General features: G+C 31.9%; 1 protein-coding gene across 9 annotated transcripts in view; it reads left to right on the top strand.

The window, feature by feature from the left end:
• LOC139520827 (muscle calcium channel subunit alpha-1-like) overlaps positions 1–25,547 on the top strand; it is a 146,746-nt gene that overhangs the window by 94,032 nt on the left and 27,167 nt on the right. For all 9 annotated transcript variants that reach the window (XM_071313853.1, XM_071313844.1, XM_071313810.1 and 6 more), the window contains exons 24-31: positions 3,550–3,602; positions 4,751–4,897; positions 9,848–10,049; positions 10,262–10,420; positions 11,014–11,124; positions 11,652–11,735; positions 23,659–23,781; positions 24,469–24,534. In XM_071313853.1, the coding sequence (XP_071169954.1) occupies positions 3,550–3,602; positions 4,751–4,897; positions 9,848–10,049; positions 10,262–10,420; positions 11,014–11,124; positions 11,652–11,735; positions 23,659–23,781; positions 24,469–24,534 (945 nt within the window). The remainder of the gene's footprint in view (positions 1–3,549; positions 3,603–4,750; positions 4,898–9,847; positions 10,050–10,261; positions 10,421–11,013; positions 11,125–11,651; positions 11,736–23,658; positions 23,782–24,468; positions 24,535–25,547) is intronic.

Genomic DNA, 25,547 nt, shown 5'->3' with positions numbered 1-25,547 from the left:
GTTATAGGGGTACAGTTGTTTAAGGTACGTATAAACTATCTACAACATCATGTTAGTCACATTCCTACTGACCTTCATGTTCTCCGTTATAGGGGTACAGTTGTTTAAGGTACGTATAAACTATCTACAACATCATGTTAGTCACATTCCTACTGACCTTCATGTTCTCCGTTATAGGGGTACAGTTGTTTAAGGTACGTATAAACTATCTACAACATCATGTTAGTCACATTCCTACTGACCTTCATGTTCTCCGTTATAGGGGTACAGTTGTTTAAGGTACGTATAAACTATCTACAACATCATGTTAGTCACATTCCTACTGACCTTCATGTTCTCCGTTATAGGGGTACAGTTGTTTAAGGTACGTATAAACTATCTACAACATCATGTAAGTCACATTCCTACTGACCTTCATGTTCTCCGTTATAGGGGTACAGTTGTTTAAGGTACGTATAAACTATCTACAACATCATGTAAGTCACATTCCTACTGACCTTCATGTTCTCCGTTATAGGGGTACAGTTGTTTAAGGTACGTATAAACTATCTACAACATCATGTAAGTCACATTCCTACTGACCTTCATGTTCTTCGTTATAGGGGTACAGTTGTTTAAGGTACGTATAAACTATCTACAACATCATGTAAGTCACATTCCTACTGACCTTCATGTTCTCCGTTATAGGGGTACAGTTGTTTAAGGTACGTATAAACTATCTACAACATCATGTAAGTCACATTCCTACTGACCTTCATGTTCTCCGTTATAGGGGTACAGTTGTTTAAGGTACGTATAAACTATCTACAACATCATGTTAGTCACATTCCTACTGACCTTCATGTTCTCCGTTATAGGGGTACAGTTGTTTAAGGTACGTATAAACTATCTACAACATCATGTAAGTCACATTCCTACTGACCTTTATGTTCTCCGTTATAGGGGTACAGTTGTTTAAGGTACGTATAAACTATCTACAACATCATGTTAGTCACATTCCTACTGACCTTCATGTTCTCCGTTATAGGGGTACAGTTGATTAAGGTACGTATAAACTATCTACAACATCATGTAAGTCACATTCCTACTGACCTTCATGTTCTCCGTTATAGGGGTACAGTTGTTTAAGGTACGTATAAACTATCTACAACATCATGTTAGTCACATTCCTACTGACCTTCATGTTCTCCGTTATAGGGGTACAGTTGTTTAAGGTACGTATAAACTATCTACAACATCATGTAAGTCACATTCCTACTGACCTTCATGTTCTCCGTTATAGGGGTACAGTTGTTTAAGGTACGTATAAACTATCTACAACATCATGTAAGTCACATTCCTACTGACCTTCATGTTCTCCGTTATAGGGGTACAGTTGTTTAAGGTACGTATAAACTATCTACAACATCATGTTAGTCACATTCCTACTGACCTTCATGTTCTCCGTTATAGGGGTACAGTTGTTTAAGGTACGTATAAACTATCTACAACATCATGTAAGTCACATTCCTACTGACCTTCATGTTCTCCGTTATAGGGGTACAGTTGTTTAAGGTACGTATAAACTATCTACAACATCATGTTAGTCACATTCCTACTGACCTTCATGTTCTCCGTTATAGGGGTACAGTTGTTTAAGGTACGTATAAACTATCTACAACATCATGTAAGTCACATTCCTACTGACCTTCATGTTCTCCGTTATAGGGGTACAGTTGTTTAAGGTACGTATAAACTATCTACAACATCATGTAAGTCACATTCCTACTGACCTTCATGTTCTCCGTTATAGGGGTACAGTTGTTTAAGGTACGTATAAACTATCTACAACATCATGTAAGTCACATTCCTACTGACCTTCATGTTCTCCGTTATAGGGGTACAGTTGTTTAAGGTACGTATAAACTATCTACAACATCATGTAAGTCACATTCCTACTGACCTTCATGTTCTCCGTTATAGGGGTACAGTTGTTTAAGGTACGTATAAACTATCTACAACATCATGTAAGTCACATTCCTACTGACCTTCATGTTCTCCGTTATAGGGGTACAGTTGTTTAAGGTACGTATAAACTATCTACAACATCATGTAAGTCACATTCCTACTGACCTTCATGTTCTCCGTTATAGGGGTACAGTTGTTTAAGGTACGTATAAACTATCTACAACATCATGTAAGTCACATTCCTACTGACCTTCATGTTCTCCGTTATAGGGGTACAGTTGTTTAAGGTACGTATAAACTATCTACAACATCATGTAAGTCACATTCCTACTGACCTTCATGTTCTCCGTTATAGGGGTACAGTTGTTTAAGGTACGTATAAACTATCTACAACATCATGTTAGTCACATTCCTACTGACCTTCATGTTCTCCGTTATAGGGGTACAGTTGTTTAAGGTACGTATAAACTATCTACAACATCATGTAAGTCACATTCCTACTGACCTTCATGTTCTCCGTTATAGGGGTACAGTTGTTTAAGGTACGTATAAACTATCTACAACATCATGTAAGTCACATTCCTACTGACCTTCATGTTCTCCGTTATAGGGGTACAGTTGATTAAGGTAATTATAAACTCTTGTTAGATTTACGGGGGTAGTTTTCATGAGTAAGGGTTATCCACGAAATAAAGTGCTTGACATAATTCAAATATCTTATAGGCTTGTATGCATAGCTTCCATAACGATCAATTGTCCAGACAAGACTGATGAAATATATTTCAAGTACGGTTGCGCTGAACCTGAAACGTACATATAAAATAGGTTTGCCATTTTAATATAAATTGGAAGTACAGCTACACATTTCCAGTCACAAAAGTGTCAATTTAATACAATCTTGTAAATGGTAATTGTTATGTGTGTTGTATTTTTATGTGATTACTGTTGATTTCAGATTTATTATTGCCTCTGTCTAATGTATTTGTGAGGCCCCTCATGGGGGGGTCCTAGTAATCACATAATCACCATTTTTTTGCCAATATAATCACATAATCATTAAATATTTGCTTATCTTTAGTAATCAAATAATCATAAACTAAAAATACAGTCCTAGGTAATCAAATAATCATGAAATATTTGGCTTAATAATCAAATAATCATTAAAAAAACGGCCAAGTAATCACATAATCAAAAACCCCATGAGGGCCCTCATTTGTAACTTCAGATTTCAGATTTATTATTGCCTATGTCTAATGTATTTGTAACTTCAAGCTTGACATTTATATTCCTTAAGATAGTGTGTTGAACTCGTGAGGTCTTTTGGACTTTTTGTACTGTTGGGTTAAATAGCATTGAAATATACCAACAATTTATCTTATTCCTATAAAGGATTTTAAAAACTTATTGTGTCCTTTAATACATAGATTACCTCAATTTTGCATAGATTGATTTAATTAGTTTAAAAGTTTCCTTCTGATCTGTGAGGTCAAACTTTTCTACATTTTTGCTTCCTTTGATTGTGTTTAAAAAAGGAAAAAAGTCTTCTGTTATAATCTTGTTATTTCTGTCTTTATTTATTTAAATGTATGATTTCTGTTGTAGGGGAAATTTCACAAATGTACAGATGAATCAAAAGAAATACAAAGTGAATGCCAGTAAGTCTAATATATAAACTTAATTCTCTATTCATGCTGTTTTTCAATAGAAGCCAAACAAAATATGTTTTTAGAATATACTTTATAAAAAAGTAAAAATTATAACTGAAATTACCTAAGGTATAAGATATGATACAGCAACCACCAACACAGGACTCATCAGATAGATTAGAACTACCATTACTATCAACAATAAATAACGTTTGGTCCAGCTGGCTAGACTTGGTACAGGCACAAAATGTGGGAGATAAATCGTTCTATGTGCACACAAGGGCAGATAAATCAGTGTATGTGCACACAAGGCGATATAAATCAGTTTATGTGCACATAAGGGGATATAAATTGGTTTATGTGCACACAAGGGGAGATAAATTGGTTTATGTGCACACAAGGGGAGATAAATTAGTGGGGTGCAATCAACAGTTTTTTCTATGATGTCATATTTTGAGGGACCATCTATAATTGACCCTTAGTGGTGTTAATGTTAATAAAGATACTTGTATAAAACTAGATATCATTAGAATTAGAATTTTCTCTAGTTTATAATGAAATAAAAATAAATTGTACTTTTAAAAGTATCAAAAAGTTTTATCCAGAGAAAATGGGAAAAACATCTATGCATAAAAACCCTGAAATCAGGTCATGTGCACACCCATGAAGACATGATACATGCACATTTTTCATAATCAAAACTGTATGAATTTTTACCTGGTCTTTCAAAAAATTCTTGCTTCAAGGTACGTTCGCCTGCTCCAAAAAGAGCTACAGTGGCTGCAAATAAGTTTTCAATTTTCTCTGCCAAAAAAAAAGTATGTTTACAGTGTTGTCTCCCTTCAAGACATGTATATCTAATCTATTTTTTTTAATTATTTTAATCATTCAACCTGTTTTAATTGAAGCTAATTGACTTATTTTTACAATCAAATACAAAAAAAATGATACTTTTTCACCAATTATAAAAATTGATAAAAAGGGACTTCCCTCCATGTCTATTTTTAGTCGGGGGGAATAACCCCTAGTTTTTTTATACGAAACTGTTTATAGTACCCAAAACTAGATAATAAATACATTTTAAAATTAAGATAGATCTTTAACCAGATTTACACAGTTAAATAGATAATATACATATATATATATCTTTGTTTCAGTGGTAAATTTGTAGTATTCCCTGATGGCACTATTGATAATCCAAAAGAAAGAGACAGAGTCTGGACAAATAATGAGCTGAATTTTGACAATGTACATTTAGCTATGCTGACTCTGTTTACAGTGGCTACATTTGAAGGATGGCCACAGTATGTACTTTTATATAAAAAGTAAAATCACAAAAATACTGAGGGCCCTCATGGGGTTTTTATACGACCGCAAATTTTGAAAAAATTTTCGTCGTATATTGCTATCACGTTGGCGTCGGCGTCGTCGTCGTCCGGCGTCCGAATACTTTTAGTTTTCGCACTCTAACTTTAGTAAAAGTGAATGGAAATCTATGAAATTTTAACACAAGGTTTATGACCACAAAAGGAAGGTTGGTATTGATTTTGGGAGTTTTGGTCCCAACATTTTAGGAATTAGGGGCCAAAAAGGGCCCAAATAAGCATTTTCTTGGTTTTCGCACTATAACTTTAGTTTAAGTTTATAGAAATCTATGAAATTTTGACACAAGGTTTATGACCACAAAAGAACGGTTGGGATTGATTTTGGGAGTTTTGGTCTCAACAGTTTAGGAATTAGGGGCCAAAAAAGGGCCCAAATAAGCATTATTCTTGGTTTTCGCACAATAACATTAGTTTAAGTAAATAGAAATCAATGAAATTTAAACACAATGTTAATGACTACAAAAGGAAGGTTGGTATTGATTTTGGGAGTTTAGGTCCCAACAGTTTAGGAATTAGGGGCCAAAAAGGGACCCAAATAAGCATTTTTCTTGGTTTTCGCACCATAACGTTAGTATAAGTAAATAGAAATCTATGAAATTTAAACACAAGGTTTATGACCATAAAAGAAAGGTTGGGTTTGATTTTGGGAGTTTTGGTCCCAACATAATAAGGGGCCCAAAGGGTCCAAAATTAAACTTTTGTTTGATTTCATCAAAATTGAATAATTGGGGTTCTTTGATATGCTGAATCTAACTGTCATGACTGTGTATGTAGATTCTTAACTTTTGGTCCCGTTTTCAAATTGGTCTACATTAAGGTCCAAAGGGTCCAAAATTAAACTTAGTTTGATTTTGACAAAAAATGAATCAGTTAGGTTCTTTGATATGCTGAATCTAAAAATGTACTTAGATTCTTGATTATTGGCCCAGTTTTCAAGTTGGTCCAAATCGGGGTCCAAAATTAAACTTTGTTTGATTTCATCAAAAATTGAATAAATGGGGTTCTTTGATATACCAAATCTAACTGTGTATGTAGATTCTTCATTTTTATACGACCGCAAAATTTGAAAAATTTTTCGTCGTATATTGCTATCACGTTGGCGTCGGCGTCGTCGTCGTCGTCGTCGTCGTCGTCCGGCGTCCGAATACTTTTAGTTTTCGCACTCTAACTTTAGTAAAAGTGAATGGAAATCTATGAAATTTTAACACAAGGTTTATGACCACAAAAGGAAGGTTGGTATTGATTTTGGGAGTTTTGGTCCCAACATTTTAGGAATTAGGGGCCAAAAAGGGCCCAAATAAGCATTTTCTTGGTTTTCGCACTATAACTTTAGTTTAAGTTAATAGAAATCTATGAAATTTTGACACAAGGTTTATGACCACAAAAGAAAGGTTGGGATTGATTTTGGGAGTTTTGGTTCCAACAGTTTAGGAATTAGGGGCCAAAAAAGGGCCCAAATAAGCATTATTCTAGGTTTTCGCACAATAACTTTAGTTTAAGTAAATAGAAATCAATGAAATTTAAACACAATGTTTATGACCACAAAAGGAAGGTTGGTATTGATTTTGGGAGTTTGGTCCTAACAGTTTAGGAATAAGGGGCCCAAAGGGTCCAAAATTGAACTTTGTGTGATTTCATCAAAAATTGAATAATTGGGGTTCTTTGATATGCCGAATCTAACTATGTATGTAGATTCTTAACTTTTGGTCCCGTTTTCAAATTGGTCTACATTAAGGTCCAAAGGGTCCAAAATTAAACTTAGTTTGATTTTAACAAAAATTGAATCCTTGGGGTTCTTTGATATGCTGAATTTAAAAATGTACTTAGATTTTTAATTATTGGCCTAGTTTTCAAGTTGGTCCAAATGGGGGTCTAAAATTAAACTTTGTTTGATTTCATCAAAAATTGAATAAATGGGTTCTTTGATATGCAAAATCTAACTGTGTATGTAGATTCTTAATTTTTGGTCCCGTTTTCAAATTGGTCTACATTAAGGTCCAAAGGGTCCAAAATTAAACTAAGTTTGATTTTAACAAAAATTAAATTCTTGGGCCTATTTGATATGCTTTATCTAAATATGTACTTTGATTTTTGATTATGGGCCCAGTTTTCAAGTTGGTCCAAATCAGGATTCCATATGAAATATTGTGCAATAGCAAGAAATTTTCAATTGCACAGTATTGCACAATAGCAAGAAATATCTAATTGCACAATATTGTGCAATAGCAATTAATTTTCAATTGGAGTTATCTTTCTTTGTATAGAATAGTAGTTGATAATATATGTTGGAAATTTGCCAGACATGACTATGATGTCATTTTCTATTTTTATTTGCCAATAACTTTATGTAAATGACTTCATTGGAAATTTGCCAATATAAAATGTTGCTGATGAAGCTTTTTTTCCTTATCTTATCTAAAATGTTTTTAGATAATGTATGTTGGACATTTGCCAGACATGACTATGATGTCATTTTCTATTTTTATTTGCCAATAACTTTATGTAAATAACTTCATTGGAAATTTGCCAATATAAAATGTTGCTGATGAAGTTTTTTTTATTGTTTTATACAATAAACAATGTATATTCACTTTTACTACCAACCAATCTTTACCATTCAGTGATAACAAGCACTTTATTTTACATTTTAATATTTTATGATGTATTTAAAAGAGAAGTTATTGTTGCAAACTCCATTAGAAATTTGAATTGATATCAGTTTTGGAAAAAGGGAAACGGGGATGTGAAAAAAAAGGGGGGGGGTTAAATTTTTCTCATTTCAGATTTCATAAATAAAAAGAAAATTTCTTCAAACATTTTTTTGAGAGGATTAATATTCAACAGCATAGTGAATTGCTCAAAGGCAAAAAAAAACTTTTTAAGTTCATTAGACCACATTCGTTCTGTGTCAGAAACCTATGCTGTGTCATGATCAACTATTTAATTTTAGATTTAAAAAGTTTGAAGAAGAAATCTTTAATTGATTTGTAAAATCTTGACATTTGTTTTGTGTAAAAAAAAAACATGTAATGTCAAAAATTTGATCACAATCCAAATTCAGAGCTGTATCACGCTTGAATGTTTTGTCCATACTTGCCCCAACTGTTCAGGGTTCGACCTCTGCGGTCGTATAAAGCTGCGCCCTGCGGAGCACCTGGTTGGTCCTGTTTTCAAATTGGTCTACACTAAAGTCCAAAGGGTCCAAAATTAAACTTAGTCTGATTTTAACAAAAATTGAAATCTTGAAGTTCTTTGATATGCTGAATCCAAAAATGTACTTAGATTTTTTATTATGGGCCCAGTTTTCAAGTTGGTCCAAATCAGGATCTAAAATTATTATATTAAGTATTGTGCAATAGCAAGTCTTTTCAATTGCACAGTATTGCGCAATGGCAAGAAATATCTAATTGCACAATATTGTGAAATATCAAATTTTTTTTTAATTAGAGTTATCTTTCTTTGTCCAGAATAGTAAGCAAGAAATATCTAATTGCAAATTATTGTGCAATAGCAAGATTTTTTTTTAATTGGAGTTATCTTTCTTTGTCCAGAATCAACTTAAATCTTTGTTATATACAATATACAATGTATATTCACTTTTTACTACCCACTGATAAATTAAAATAATCTTTACCATTCAGTGATAACAAGCAGTTTTTTTACATCTTAATATTTTATGATGTATTTAAATGAGTAGTTATTGTTGCAAACTCCATTAGAAATTTTAATTGAGATTAGTTTTGGAATAAGGGAAAGGGGGATGTGATTAAAAAAATTGGGTTCAATTTTTCTCATTTGAAATTTCATAAATAAAAAAGAAAATTTCTTCAAACATTTTTTTGAGAGGATTAATATTCAACAGCATAGTGAATTGCTCTAAGAGAAACAAAAATTTTAAGTTCATTAGAACACATTCATTCTGTGTCAGAAACCTATGCTGTGTCAACTATTTAATCACAATCCAAATTTAGAGCTGAATCCAGCTTGAATGTTGTGTCCATACTTGCCCTAACCGTTCAGGGTTCAACCTCTGCGGTCGTATAAAGCTACGCCCTGCGGAGCATCTGGTTGATTATGTGATTACTTGGCCGTTTTTTTAATGATTATTTGATTATTAAGCCAAATATTTCATGATTATTTGATTACCTAGGACTGTATTTTTAGTTTATGATTATTTGATTACTAAAGATAAGCAAATATTTAATGATTATGTGATTATATTGGCAAAAAAATGGTGATTATGTGATTACTAGGACCCCCCCCCCCCCTCATGAGGGGCCTCAATACTGAACTCTGAGGAAAATTTAAAACAGAAAGTCCCTAATCAAATGGCAAAATCAAAAGCTCAAACACATCAAACAAATGGATAACAACTGTTATATTCCTGACTTAGTACAGGCATTTTCTTGTGTAGAAAATGGTGGATTGAACCTGGTTTTATAGCTAGCTAAACCACTCACTGGTATGACAGTCGAATCGAATTCCAGTATATTGACAACGATGCATGCACAAAACAAACAGACACTTCAGTTAATTAATCAGAAAAATACAAAGCTTATTGAATCTTTACAGAATTCTGATCATTAAATACTGTCAACTTTTTCATACTAGAAACATATTAATATATTCAGTTCAATAGATCAAGTCTTCATTTCCTTTGGTTGAACAATATTTCTCAAATAAAATGATAGCTGTCTTTCATTTGAAGCTTGACCTTGGTAAAAAATAAACTAAGTTCACATAATTAGTGCTAACATTTTATCCTTTTTCTTTGTAGATTACTGTATATATCTATAGATTCACATTTTACCCTTTTTCTTTGTAGATTACTTTATCTATAGATTCACATTTCACCCTGTTTCTTTGTAGATTACTGTATATATCTATAGATTCACAAGAAGAAGATCTTGGTCCAAAGCACAACTTCCGTCCAATAGTAGCTGTGTTCTATTTTATCTACATCATTGTGATCGCTTTCTTCATGGTTAACATCTTCGTAGGTTTTGTCATCGTCACCTTTCAGAATGAAGGAGAGCAGGAATACAAAAATTGTGAATTAGATAAAAATCAGGTGAGAAAGAAGTTATATAACAATAAAACTCTGAGGAAAATAGAATAGTTCATTACATAACTACTTTTAAAACAAGATCTAATTATAGATGTTTATTTCTAAGTCATTTGGGCAATGGTGAATTGTAGTCTCATTGGCAATCAAACCACATCTCCTTTTTATATTGGTATGAGGATACACACAATTAATGAACTGTTTTTATACACTTGCAGAGAAAATGTATAGAGTTTGCATTAAAAGCCCGACCAATGCGTCGATACATACCAAAGGCAAGGTGGCAGTACAAGATATGGTGGTTTGTCACATCTCAAGCATTTGAATATGGAATTTTTACACTTATTATGTTAAACACTGTTATATTAGCTTTAAAGGTGAGTAAAATATATTGATAGAAATAAATTTCTCACTGTTTTCTACAATTTTGCTTTTGATCTGTTTTGGTGATAATGTATCACATCACACTACTCAAGCTGGTTTTTCTTAATAGAGTGGAAAGAGAATGAATGATGTTTTAATAAACCCATTACCAATGGTCTTTCCAACCTTACAATGGTTCTTGGCTGCATTTCATCATAGGACTTCCATCAGATGGTAACTAAGAAGCAGACCCAATAATCTATAAATCTGTGCTTGTGAATATAGTTTGAAACCATCATTAGTGCCCTGAAGTTTGTGTCACTACTAAAGCAAAATCAAAATGAATATTACAAATAATTAGAATTACTTTGTATGCTTAAAATTGATCATTGCAAGATATCATATGTAAAGTTGATATCTTCATATGAGTCACAATTTTCTTTTTATTGAGCGTGCAACTTTATTGTTTCTGTTAAAAGATTGGTACTCCTGAAAAAAGTGTATTTGAAGAAGAAAAAATGACAATGGATATAATATACTTTGACTAAGAAATTTTTAATTACTTCATTAATGAGTTATCTGTAGATGCTATATTTATCTTTTTCAGTATGACGGACAGTCAGATACTTATTCCAAAGCATTAGATTATCTGAACATGATCTTCACTGGTGTATTTACAATAGAATTTGTACTTAAACTTATGGCATTTAGATTTAAGGTAGTAACATATTTTCTATTCTTGATGAAGTAGTTCTACTATTGTAATCATTAGCTAGTCAACACTGTGGTTTTGAGTTTGTATCCTGCCCGTTCAGGTGTACTTGACTCCAATCTTAATTGACTAGGATTGTCAGTTTTCCTATTGAAAGTCTGGATTTCTTTGGCACTCATACTTCCTCCACCATTAAAAACGTGTTGCCACGAAATAGCCCAAAAGTGGTGCTAAGAGTGGCATTAAAATACCAACAATTCATCAATCTATTCTTCATGTATAAGAAGACATCATGGCTGACAGTCAGATTCCAAATAAAAATAAAACCTGAACATTAGATGACACCAAAAGATGATTTTATGAAATATTGTTTTTAAATTGTAATTGAGGAATTTGTTTTTAAATTTTAATTGAGGAATTTGTTTTGTAATTGTAATTGAGGAATTTGTTTTGTAATTGTAATTGAGGAATTTGTTTTGTAATTGTTAGTTCGTCAACTGTTTTTCTTTAAGTTTTATATGACTGCTTTTCAGAACTACTTTGGAGATCCCTGGAATGTATTTGATTTCATCATAGTCCTAGGAAGTTTTATAGATATTATATACACAGAAGTAAATGTAAGTATCAGAATGATTCAGATCTTAAAGAGTTGATGCACATCATATGAATTCATCTTGCACTTCATTTCTTGTCTTGTTGAGAGTTTTGTCTCTTGTACCTGATTTCACTCAGCCATTGTCATGCAGAGTATCTTTAGCTTACCTTTCATATTTGAATATTTTGTTTAATCCTGTTGATTTTATAATAACATACCTATCTAAAAATGTAAGTAGAAAGTTCTCGTGCAATAATTCTTTGCTTAAAAAAATCTTATCTGCTTAACTGCATTCACGTCATCAAAATATTTCTATTGTTTGATATAAGCCTGTTAATTGACATTTAATTGAGAAGACATCCCACAACTTGGAGATTGACTAGCTATGTATGATATTTATATTTTTATATGTTAAAAATTGAAAAAAAATCTTGACAAAAATAGTAAATTTTGCCTGCCTTGCCTTGTATTTAAATCTTGACAAAAGTTATAAATTTTGCCTGCCTTGCCTTGTATTTAGACTTCTAAGGTAAGTTATTTCTCTATTTCTTTTTTCTTCAAGTTTTTAATTAAATCACTAACGTATCCCAGTGAGAATGGTAGAAGGCTAGCTGCATCTTCTGCCTAGAGCAAACTACAAATCTACTCTCTATAGTTTAATAATTCTCAGCGCCACACAAATAAATTATCTCTATCAATGAATTAAAAAACTATTACAAAAAATCATGATATTAATGATAATCCTAATAGAATTTTCCATAGCCTTGATATAAGAAGAACAGTATGAAACATATAGAGGGAAACTAAACAAGTGCTTGCTATTTTACTTTTAATTGTTCAATATGAAATAGCTGATAATTACCCATATTTAAAAAGTTTTACTTATTTTGAAAAGTAGCTGTACAACATAGAAGGGAGAGAAGGTTCTTACATATGTTTATGTCAAAGAAATTATGAAATTTGATCATAAAAGGAAAGTTGGGATTGATTTTGGGAGTTTTGGTCCTAACAGTTTAGGAATTAGGTGCCAAAAAGGGCCCAAATAAGCATTTTTCTTGGTTTTCGCACAATAATTTTAGTATTAGTAAACAGAAATCTATGAAATTTTAACATCAGGTTTATGACCACAAAAGGAAGGTTGGGATTGATTTTGGGAGTTTTGGTCCCAACAGTTTAGGAATTGGGGGCCAAAAGGGTCCAAAATTAAACTTTGTTTGATTTCATCAAAAAATGAATTATTGGGGTTTTGATATGCAAAATCTAACCGTGTATTTAGATTCTTAATTTTTGGTCCTGTTTTCAAATTGTTTTACATTAAGGTCCAAAGGGTCCAAATTTAAACTTAGTTTGATTTTAACAGAAATTACATTCTTGGGGTTCTTTGATTTGCTGAATCTAAACATGTACTTAGATTTTTGATTATGGGCCCAGTTTTCAAGTTGGTACAAATCGGGGTCCAAAATTCAACTTTGTTTGATTTCAACAAAAATTGAATATATGGGGTTCTTCAATATGCTGAATCTAACCATGTATTTAGATTTTTAATATTTGGGCCTGGTTTAATATCAAATTGGTCCACATTGAGGTCTAAAGGGTCTAAAATTGAACATTATTTGATTTCATCAAAAATTGAATTCTTGGAGTTCTATGATATGCTGAATCTAACCATATATTAGATTTTGGGTATTATAGGTAAATGTCCAATTTAAAATTTTATTTTTTTTGTAAGTTTAAGTTCTTAGACCATTCAGTCTGTGTCAGAAACCTATGTTGTGTCAACTATTTTATCACAATCTAAATTCAAAGCTGTATCAAGCTTAAAAGTTGTGCCCATACTTGCCCCAACTGTTCAGGATTCAACCTCTACAGTCGTATAAAGCTGAGCCCTGCAGAGCATCTGGTTATTGCATATTATGAGTATAAAAGACATAATCCAGCAAATAATTTTGACTAATAAAATATGTGCAGTTTATTTTCCTTTGATATTATGTTTTTTAACCGGATTTTTGTGACAAAAATGTCGGTTATTGATTTGGGGATGTACGGCGGGCGGGCGGGCGGGCGGCAATCAAATGTTGTCTGTGCATTAACTCATGAACCGTTCAACCAAAGCTTTTAAAATTTGAATATGTTATTACTGACAACTATACGAAGGTCAAGTTCAATAATGGCGATTTTGACTTTTACCGTTCAGGAGTTATGGTTCTTGAAAGAATGAAAAATGGAGCTTCCAGTCTTGTCCGTGCATTTACGCATGAACTGTTCTACCAAAGCTTCCCAAATTTTAATATGTTGTTACTGATGACAGAATGGAGGTCAAGTTCAATAATGACGATTTTGACTTTTACCGTTCAGGAGTTATGGTTCTTGAAAGATTGAAAAATGGAGTTTGCAGTCGTGTCCGTGCATTTATGCATGAACTGTTCTACCAAAGCTTCCGAAATTTTAATATGTTGTTACTGATGACAGAATGGAGGTAAAGTTCAATAATGACGATTTTGACTTTTACCGTTCAGGAGTTATGGTTCTTGAAAGATTGAAAAATGGAGCTTCCAGTCTTGTCCGTGCATTTACGCATGAACTGTTCTACCAAAGCTTCCCAAATTTTAATATGTTGTTACTGATGACAGAATGGAGGTCAAGTTTAATAATGACGATTTTGACTTTTACCGTTCAGGAGTTATGGTTCTTGAAAGATTGAAAAATGGTGTTTCCCGTCGTGTCCGTGCATTTTCTCATGAACCATTCAACCAAAGCTTTTGAAATTTTAATATGTTGTTACTGATGACAAAATAGAGGTCAAGGTCAATAATGACGATTTTGACATTTACCGTTCAGGAGTAATGGTTCTTGAAAGATCGTAAAATGGCGTTTCCATTCACGTTGTTGCATTTACTCATGAACCATTCAATCTAAGCTTTTCAAATTTTAATATGTTGATACTGATGACAAAATGGAGGTCAAATTTAATATTGACGATTTTCACTTTCACCATTCATCAGTAATGGTTCTTGTGATATTGCCAGGACACAAATAAATGTTAATAAATCCGGTTTGCTGTCGTTGTGACAGCCTCTTGTATAAACATGAAGTGTTGCACAGGCCTTCAAGTGACGCTAATACAGAACTGAACATGATGTAAAAATAGCAGATTGGCTATACCTATATAAGGAATGATTTGTTTTCTTGGATCACAGTTTCAATACAATAGTTACCATGGCAATCTTTTTCATAGACTAGATAGAGAAAAAACTCTATGTCTGTTACTTGTGCAATACCTCCCTTCAACACCCCCCTTTAATTTTTTCTACATCTAATACATCTAAAAAAAAAGAATTTTACTTTGAACAGCTCATTGTAATTGGACATTAGGCAATCAACAATCAATCTTATAGATGCCACTTCTGTACAAACTTACTGTTGTGATTGTCAAACTATCACATAAGGTTGTGATTGTCAAACTATCACATAAGGTTGTGATTGTCAAACTATAGAGAGAGTAAAATGTAGATTTGACTAGGTTTTTATCCATCACTATATTTTGCTTCTTTAAGGCAGCTGCACATATATATGTATTAATAGCTCTTAGATATGATGTTGTGGTTTTTTTTCTGTCATTAGATCGACGTAAGCTTTTCAATCATTTTCTAAAACTTCATATTGTAACATTACTCTAATAATAAAAAAGTTTTATTTCAGAAGTGTTGTAGATTTTTTTAACATAGAACTGTATATATGTATTAATATTGACTTATATATTATATAAATAGTGTGTTGAATGTAAATTGTATTACTCAGAGTCTTGTTGATTTATATTCAAACTTTGTTTGATCATTTTTGTTACCACGCTACAATTTTTTCCATATCAATGATGGTATGATTTTTTTTTACAGTTTCATTAAAACATTTAAAAAAAATATTTCATGATTCTCATCTTCCTTATTTAAGACATTCCATTCAAATGAAACACAAGGTAGCCTCTGACTTGTTTAAAGAGCTACACATTATTTCAAATTCTGACTACTAAATATGAAAAATCATACTTTATTTTACATTTTCCCTGCAAAAGTAATGAATGCTGTACCATTACCTATAGGACAGGCCATTCTAAATGTTAATATGACTGTCACAGTTAAAATGTAAACTTGAATTTTTTTTACCAAGTGTTTTCTACTATTTTATTGACATCAAATTATATCAAATCTTTAATAATTATGTTTGATAGTGAAGAACTTCTTTATATAAACATGCAGTCAGTTTTACAACAAAGCGATAGAAATAATGAGTTACAACAGATAACTCAGGCTCATTATTGGAAAAATGGTTTCTTACCAAATAATAACCTTATCTTCATAATTTTAAAATCAATATTTGGTTCTTGATCAAAAGTGTTCTTGAACATTGATTTTCTGATTCACTTTTGAACATTGATATCTGATTCACTTTTGAATATTGATACCTGATTCACTCTTACTCATTTGATACCTGATTCAGGGGCTGCTGGCAGATACAATCTGAACATGGATACCTGATTCACTCTTACTCATTGATACCTGATCCACTTTTGAAAATTGATACCTGATTCACTCCTGAACATTGATTTTCTGATTCACTATTGAACATTGATACATGATTCACTTTTGTACATTGATACCTGATTCACTATTGAACATTGATACCTGATTCACTATTGAACATTGATACCTGATTCACTTTTGAACATTGATACCTGATTCACTCTTTCTCATGGATACCTGATTCACTTTTGTACATTGATACCTGATTCACTTTTGAACATTGATACATGATTCACTTTTGTACATTGATACCTGATTCACTTTTGAACATTGATACCTGATTCACTCTTTCTCATGGATACCTGATTCAGGGGCTGCTGGCAGATACAATCTGAACATGGATACCTGATTCACATCTACTCATTGATTCCTGATTCAGGGGCTGATGGCAGATGCAATTGAACATGGATACCTTATTCATTCTTACTCATTGGTACCTGATTCACCTTTGATCATTGATACATGATTCAGTTTTGAACATTGGTACCTGATTCACCTTTGATCATTGATACATGATTCAGTTTTGAACATTGGTACCTGATTTACCTTTGATCATTGATACATGATTCAGTTTTGAACATTGATACCTGATTTACCTTTGATCATTGATACATGATTTAGTTTTGAACATTGATACCTCATTCACTCTTACTCATAGATACTTGATTCACTATTCACTGCTTGTAGATTCACTCTTAAACATTGATACCTAATTCTTCATTTCAAGTATTATTGATTAGTTGTGTTTTATTGTTGATATGAGTACAAAGTTAGATATACTATTGAAAAAAGTTACCAGTTGCCCAATGTATTAAATGTGTATCTAAACAGCTGTTTGCTACTGCAATATTTAGTCAGCTGTTTATTGACTGAATTTGGTACATTTCATTCCTTTAATGTAGTATTTAAGTTTGGTATTATCTTTCATTTTCAAAATTACAACAGTTGAGTACAAATAATTATAATAATGATGTCAGCTGTTATGAAATGGCCATATCTCGAAGGAGTGGAGTCGGTTGTGAAAAATAGGTTGATCTTGTCAGTCATTATGAATAAGTACTTTCTTATTTTCTGCTGTTAAAACCTAGGGAGTTATCTTTGGGAGGTATTGATTGTGTTATTATGTCAATGGTAATTCTGCTGTTAAAACCTAAGGAGTTATCTTTGAGAGTATTTGATTGTGTTATTATGTCAATGGTAATTCTGCTGTTAAAACCTAGGGAGTTATCTTTGGGAGGTATTGATTGTGTTATTATGTCAATGGTAATTCTGCTGTTAAAACCTAGGGAGTTATCTTTGGGAGGTATTGATTGTGTTATTATGTCAATGGTAATTCTGCTGTTAAAACTTAGGGAGTTATCTTTGGGAGGTATTGATTGTGTTATTATGTCAATGGTAATTCTGCTGTTAAAACCTAAGGAGTTATCTTTGGGAGGTATTGATTGTGTTATTATGTCAATGGTAATTCTGCTGTTAAAACCTAAGGAGTTATCTTTGGGAGGTATTGATTGTGTTATTATGTCAATGGTAATTCTGCTGTTAAAACCTAAGGAGTTATCTTTGGGAGGTATTGATTGTGTTATTATGTCAATGGTAATTCTGCTGTTAAAACCTAGGGAGTTATCTTTGGGAGGTATTGATTGTGTTATTATGTCAATGGTAATTCTGCTGTTAAAACCTAGGGAGTTATCTTTGGGAGGTATTGATTGTGTTATTATGTCAATGGTAATTCTGCTGTTAAAACCTAAGGAGTTATCTTTGGGAGGTATTGATTGTGTTATTATGTCAATGGTAATTCTGCTGTTAAAACCTAGGGAGTTATCTTTGGGAGGTATTGATTGTGTTATTATGTCAATGGTAATTCTGCTGTTAAAACCTAGGGAGTTATCTTTGGGAGGTATTGATTGTGTTATTATGTCAATGGTAATTCTGCTGTTAAAACCTAGGGAGTTATCTTTGGGAGGTATTGATTGTGTTATTATGTCAATGGTAATTCTGCTGTTAAAACCTAGGGAGTTATCTTTGGGAGGTATTGATTGTGTTATTATGTCAATGGTAATTCTGCTGTTAAAACCTAGGGAGTTATCTTTGGGAGGTATTGATTGTGTTATTATGTCAATGGTAATAACTAAGTGTTATAATGTTATTGATAATAACTACCAGTGAGAGCAATCTTGTGTTAGTCATAATGACTATGTGTAATCTTGTGTTTAGTAGTTATGACTATGTGTAATCTTGTGTTTAGTGTTAATGACTATGTGTAATATTGTGTTTAGTGGTACTGACTATGTGTAATCTTGTGTTTATTGGTAATGACTATGTGTTATCTCATCAGTGGTATTAAAACTGTTTGTTATTTTGTCATTGGTAATTACTTTGTTATCTTGTCATTGATAATTACTTTGTTGTCTTGTTAGTTTCAGTTACTGTGGTATCTTGTCATTGATAATGACTTATCTGTTAAGTGGCAGTAGCTGTGTTATCTTGTTGGTGACCATTACTCTGTTATTAGTCATTGGTTATGACTGAGTTATTAGTCATTGGTTATGACTAAGTTATCTTTTCAGTGGTTATGACTGAGTAATCTTCTGTCAATAATAATTAGTAGGTTATCGTGTTGGATGTAATGCCTATAATTCAGTGGTAAAAATTGTATGCTATCTTTTCAATTTTACTGCCTATATGTTATCTTGTTCATAGTATGTGTAAAGCAATCACAAGTTATTCTATCAATCTTGTCAGTCTTAATGACTATGTGTTATCTTGTCTGTTGTAATAACTATAAAAGATTATTTAACATTTGAAGAGTTGTAAATATTAGCTGATTAATTTCTATTTGAATTCCGCTATATTTTGTTTAAAGGATACAAAATATCACAGAATAGACGTATTAACTACTTTAAAGAGAATATTGCTTTGAATTGCTTGTTGAATGCCGATGTCAGTTGTGTTAAATCATTTGCATGATTTTTCTTGGCATGAATAAAATTGGCAGGTATCCTGGGTTTTAACTGAAAAGAGAATTACATCATTGCATGTTTTGTATTTTTTTATTTTTTTTCAATGACAATTGCTTGTATCAAAGGGTTGCCTCACAGTGTGACACCTTTCACAAGAGGGCATCATGACATCATTTGTTTTCATATTTAATGCATTATTTATACAATTTTTTTCCTAATTTGGCACAAAAATAGAGGGCAAATAAGGTTTGTGATTTAATGTCTTGATGTTCTGCCATGTCTCAATGACTGGAAAAATGTCCCAGCATGCTCCCCAGTCTCCACCAATCAAAATGCTTGTTGAAGAAAAAAGCATGTATTGCCTGCTATGTTGTCATGACAATCATCAATTTTATTTTGTGTGTATTTTAGCACCTGTGTGCAGAAAACTTTTTATAACAAGATTGAAAGCAGGAATATGCATACTTTCAATGAAAACGTTTTGTAATGTTCTAAATAGAAATTTTGTTACAGGAAAAATATCCTTTTGAATGTAATCAGAAAACCTGTGTTAATAGATACAGCATGTTGGTTCATATATTAGTTATCTCACAAAATGTCCTTTTTATTTTCTTTTATGTGTTTTTGTATAGTTCCTTTTGTAACAAGACACTGACAGTAGCATATAAAAGATGCTGAGATTAAGATTGGCCAACCATTTTAATCTCAACAAAGTAGAGCAGAAATTCAACAATTTGTGCATGACCAGCCTAGTATAACTGTGGATTCATTATTTGTTTGATAAAATTTTTACTGGATTTCATGGGCAAAGATGAACCACAATTTAAATGCTCAATGAATTATATACTTTCTGTGGGCTTTATGTAGACTTTTGTGAAACACTAAAATGCAAATATCCACTATCTATAAACTATTGGTTTTCACCCAAATGAATGAATCCACAGTACCTGTTATCTCTATAACACGTCCCTGTGCACAGATGCTGTTTTATAACAATGACTACTTGTTATTTCTATAACACATCCCTGTGCACAGATGCTGTTTTATAACAAGTTATTTCTATAACACATCCCTGTGCACAGATGCTGTTTTATAAGTTATTTCTATAACACATCCCTGTGCACAGATGATGTTTTATAACAATGACTACTTGTTATTTCTATAACACATCCCTGTGCACAGATGCTGTTTTATAACAATGGCTCGGTGATTCTGTAAATTATTATGGTCTTCCTCAGGCCATGCATTTCTGTCTGACAGAAAAAAAGACTATATCTTGTCTTGTTTTTGCTGTTATTTTCCCCAGTTTTTAATCCAGTATTGGTAATCAAATTTAGAATTCTTTATAATTGCATGAGTTAAAGAGTTCATAATTATATCACATATATTGTATGTTAGATACTTATAGTATACATCTTTGAAACTTGTTATACTTGTAAGATATTTAGCACCCTTAACAATAGAAAATGAAAACAAAGATTGAAAGAAGATTGTACATACCAAAACATTTAACAGCAGCTGCTGTTGTGACCAAGTTTAATTTAAAAATTAGAAATTCTTGGAAAACCTAGAAAAATTTAATAGCTGTATGAACTGCCTTATTTGTTTACTTTTCATGATTCTATGTTGATAGGTTGGGATCTATAACATATTTATGAATGTTAGAACTTGTGCAATAGTTTAATACAAATGCTTCCATTGGTTCAATAATTTCCTTAACAGTTTCTATACAAGAAATTTGTTTCTTAGGACTATAATCCCCTTCTCATAGATAATTATTAAGAAACACAAAGAGGTATAATGTGGGCAGAAAAATTCTGCTTTGTAAAATGATAGGCCACTTTTTGTCAGATATTGCTGAAGGTGGAAATTTCGACAGATATGGCTTGTCATGTATATATCCTAGCAGGACAATGATATCAAATTTTCTTGCAGTGAAAAGGGATGGGTTGCTGTCATTTCAAGGTAACAAATAACAAAGAAACACAGCTTTGTTAAGCTGTAAATATCACAATACATCACACAGCTGTGGTATTATGTCACCCAGCTCTTCCATCCACCCCAAATCACAATACATAGTTTAAGAGGTCAGCATCAGTTTAATACATTATCAAGAGTCTAATAGTTTGGCATATCAAATTTGTTAAAACGTCCGATATCCCTAAATTCTCCTGATGTGAAATCAGTTGAAGATACTTTGTAAAAAAGAGGGACAACAAAAGTTGTTGATTAAGCTAACTTGACTTAATATGAAACACAAGTAAACTTTATTCTGAAACTTGAGCTAACAACCAATGCTTGTAGACGTGATACATTGTATTTTTAACTATTTTTTGAGTCCTATTACAAATATTGAACTTTTTCAATAGTCGTGAAATTTTTTTTATCAGTAATAATGTATTCTATGTGAGGTTTTTAATGTTTTTTGGGAGTGGAAATGTATTTTTGCTCTGCACTGAAATGAATTAAACATGTTGTAAATGATAAAACTTGCTATGATAATGCCTTTTGAGGAGGCTTTTCTTTTTCATGTTGATACATTTTTTTCTTCTTGTTTTAAACATAATTATGACATTATTTGCACAAATATTAATACAAAATATATCATTTAGTCGATTGAAAATACTGAGGTAAAAATGCACTGCAAAAATCAGAGATAATTTTATGATATTAATTTTATATAGTAACAAATGAGTTATATTTGTTACTGAAAACAATTGCACCATATTATATGTCGTCAGCTACAATTGCAGCTTACATGTTTTATTTTGCTGGCTTTATTTATTTTCTTTGCCAACTTCACATTGCAGATAGAGATGCAATATCTTTTGTTTTCATATTTTACGTTTGTAAATATTTCTGTGTATATATTGTGGTAGCCCTTCTATGGTTCCCTTCACTATGATATCATGTGCAAATTTATATTTCATTTCTAGAAAATTATGAACAATGAAAATAGATGTGAAAGTGAAATGGAAATGAAAGCAATTAAGTGCCTATATAAAAAAAAATTGAGACATGTTGTAAAGCGCAAAATTTTATTTATGAATTTGCATAGAGTTCATAGTTAATGTATTTGTAACACATATATTGTATGTTAAATATATATAGTATTCCCAATTGAAACTTGTTATATCAAACTTTTTTATTTTTTGTTTTCTATTTTGTACATGACTAAAAGGTCATGATTTACAATTATTTGTAAAAAATATTAGTTTTCCTCTTTAAAATTGATTTTTTTTTTTTAAAGTCTGAGTTTGAAGTCATGATCTTAGATGACATGTCATTTTGATCAAAGTTTGATATAGCAAGAACTCATTACAGGTGACAGGTGTATTGAGCAATCTAATAAGATATATATATTTATTGACAGTAGATACTGATCTATATTATAGTATGTATATGTTACAACATGTTGACCCCAGTATGCATCAACTTCAAATATAATTTTTAAAATTAAATACTACTGCTTGAAACTAGAATATTTGAATAGAGGAAGGTATTAATTATAAAGAAGAAGATGTGGTATGATTGCGAATGAGACAACTATCCACAAGAGACCAAAATGACACACACATTACAACTATAGATCACTGTATGGCCTTCAACAATGAGCAAAGCCCGCACCGCATAGTCAGCTATAAAAGGCCCTGATATGACAATGTAAAACAATTCAAATGAGAAAACTAACGGCCTTATTTGTATAAAAAAATGAACGAAAAAACAAATATGTAACACATAAACAAAAGACAACCACTGAATTACAGGCTCCTGACTTGGGACAGGCACATACATAAATAATGTGGCGGGGTTAAACATGTTAGTGGGACCCCCCCCCCCCCCTAACCTATGACAGTGGTATAACAGTACAACATAGGAACAAACTATAAAAATCAGTTGAAAAAGGCTTAACTCATGAGATGGAGAAAAATTAATAACCTTTTTGAAACGTTTGTCTCCTATACATTAAGGACATGCATTGAAATGAAGACAAACATAAGATCCTGATCAACAGCCCTTTCCCTTAACTTATTTCATCAATTAACCAAATTAGTTTCATTGCTTTGTGGTAATGAAGACGGATTGGGATGAGCAGTGTTTAATACATTTAATAATTTCATGCATGTTCAGGTTGAAAATAGATGTATTGTATAAGCATATGGTTTTTATCTCTCTGTGTAGACCTGTGACAAACATATAATTCAACCATCAAAAGAGTATTGTGATTAAAGAATCAGATCCATTATTTCAGTATTGGGAAAAATTCATAATAAGTGGGTCAATATCTCAATAATTTCTAGGATATCAGACTGTATAAGCATTTTCATAATAAATGATTGTATTTAATTATGTTTTCTACTTAAGAGTGCTTTTAGAAGTTAATAATGATTTGTTTTTATTTTTGTAGCCTGGTCAAGGTATAATTAGCATCAACTTTTTCCGGTTGTTCCGCGTGATGAGGCTGGTTAAATTGCTCAGTAAAGGGGAGGGTATTAGAACACTCCTATGGACATTTATCAAATCGTTTCAGGTAAAATATACAATCAAGACAGAACAGTTCATATTATAAAAAAGATAACTTATAGATAAAAAAACTAATTGATGATGTTTTAATACTTGTTTCGAAAGTAATTTTTTTAAAGATTGAACTATTGTTTCAATTCTTTCTTATTACAGGCATCAGCTTTGTCAACCGAAATATAGTGGTTAACTTATAAATCTATCCACACAGAAATATAGCTATCAATAATTCTTTTGTCTATGAACAGAGGAACAAATAAACTTTTAAACATTACAGTACTGTTAATTTAGAAATTGTTGCTGGCATTTATTATTGCCATTGTTGAACAGTTTTATTTTTTCAACACCTTTCTCAATAATAAGATCAACAATTTCTAAATTTACCGTATTCTTTGAGGTATATATGTAATTATTTTTGTCAATTTGCTGGGTAGCTTGATCATTTCTATTAAGAAATAGTACAGATATCATACAGTATGATTGACAAGTACCATGACAAAACAGAGACAAGGTGGAGCTTTAATTGGAATCCTCTTATATGGCAATCATATTGACCAAAGTAGCCAAATTTTGTATTGAATAATTAAAAGACACTTGCACAACTACTTAACCTGCTCATACATGATTGTCAATGCTGTTTAACTTGCTCTGAACATTTATATGAGAGATATTAAAAGGTGTATATGTTATTTTTCAGGCTCTTCCCTATGTAGCACTGCTGATAGTTATGTTATTCTTTATCTATGCAGTAATTGGCATGCAGGTATGTAACAAAGTTTCTCTATTATTCTTTATCTATGCAGTAATTGGCATGCAGGTATGTAACAAAGTTTCTCTATTATTCTTTATCTATGGAGTAATTGGCATGCAGGTATGTAACAAAGTTTCTCTATTATTCTTTATCTATGCAGTAATTGGCATGCAGGTATGTAACAAAGTTTCTCTATTATTCTTTATCTATGCAGTAATTGGCATGCAGGTATGTAACAAAGTTTCTCTATTATTCTTTATCTATGCAGTAATTGGCATGCAGGTATGTAACAAAGTTTCTCTATTATTCTTTATCTATGCAGTAATTGGCATGCAGGAATGTAACAAAGTTTCTCTATTATTCTTTATCTATGGAGTAATTGGCATGCAGGTATGTAACAAAGTTTCTCTATTATTCTTTATCTATGGAGTAATTGGCATGCAGGTATGTAACAACGTTTCTCTATTATTCTTTATCTATGGAGTAATTGGCATGCAGGTATGTAACAACGTTTCTCTATTATTCTTTATCTATGGAGTAATTGGCATGCAGGTATGTAACAACGTTTCTCTATTATTCTTTATCTATGGAGTAATTGGCATGCAGGTATGTAACAACGTTTCTCTATTATTCTTTATCTATGGAGTAATTGGCATGCAGGTATGTAACAACGTTTCTCTATTATTCTTTATCTATGGAGTAATTGGCATGCAGGTATGTAACAAAGTTTCTCTATTATTCTTTATCTATGGAGTAATTGGCATGCAGGTATGTAACAACGTTTCTCTATTATTCTTTATCTATGGAGTAATTGGCATGCAGGTATGTAACAACGTTTCTCTATTATTCTTTATCTATGGAGTAATTGGCATGCAGGTATGTAACAACGTTTCTCTATTATTCTTTATCTATGGAGTAATTGGCATGCAGGTATGTAACAACGTTTCTCTATTATTCTTTATCTATGGAGTAATTGGCATGCAGGTATGTAACAACGTTTCTCTATTATTCTTTATCTATGGAGT

This window comes from Mytilus edulis, chromosome 1, assembly GCF_963676685.1.
Source record: "Mytilus edulis chromosome 1, xbMytEdul2.2, whole genome shotgun sequence".
Classification (NCBI taxonomy): Eukaryota; Metazoa; Mollusca; class Bivalvia; order Mytilida; family Mytilidae; genus Mytilus; species Mytilus edulis.
This window is presented reverse-complemented; position numbering and strand designations above follow the sequence as displayed.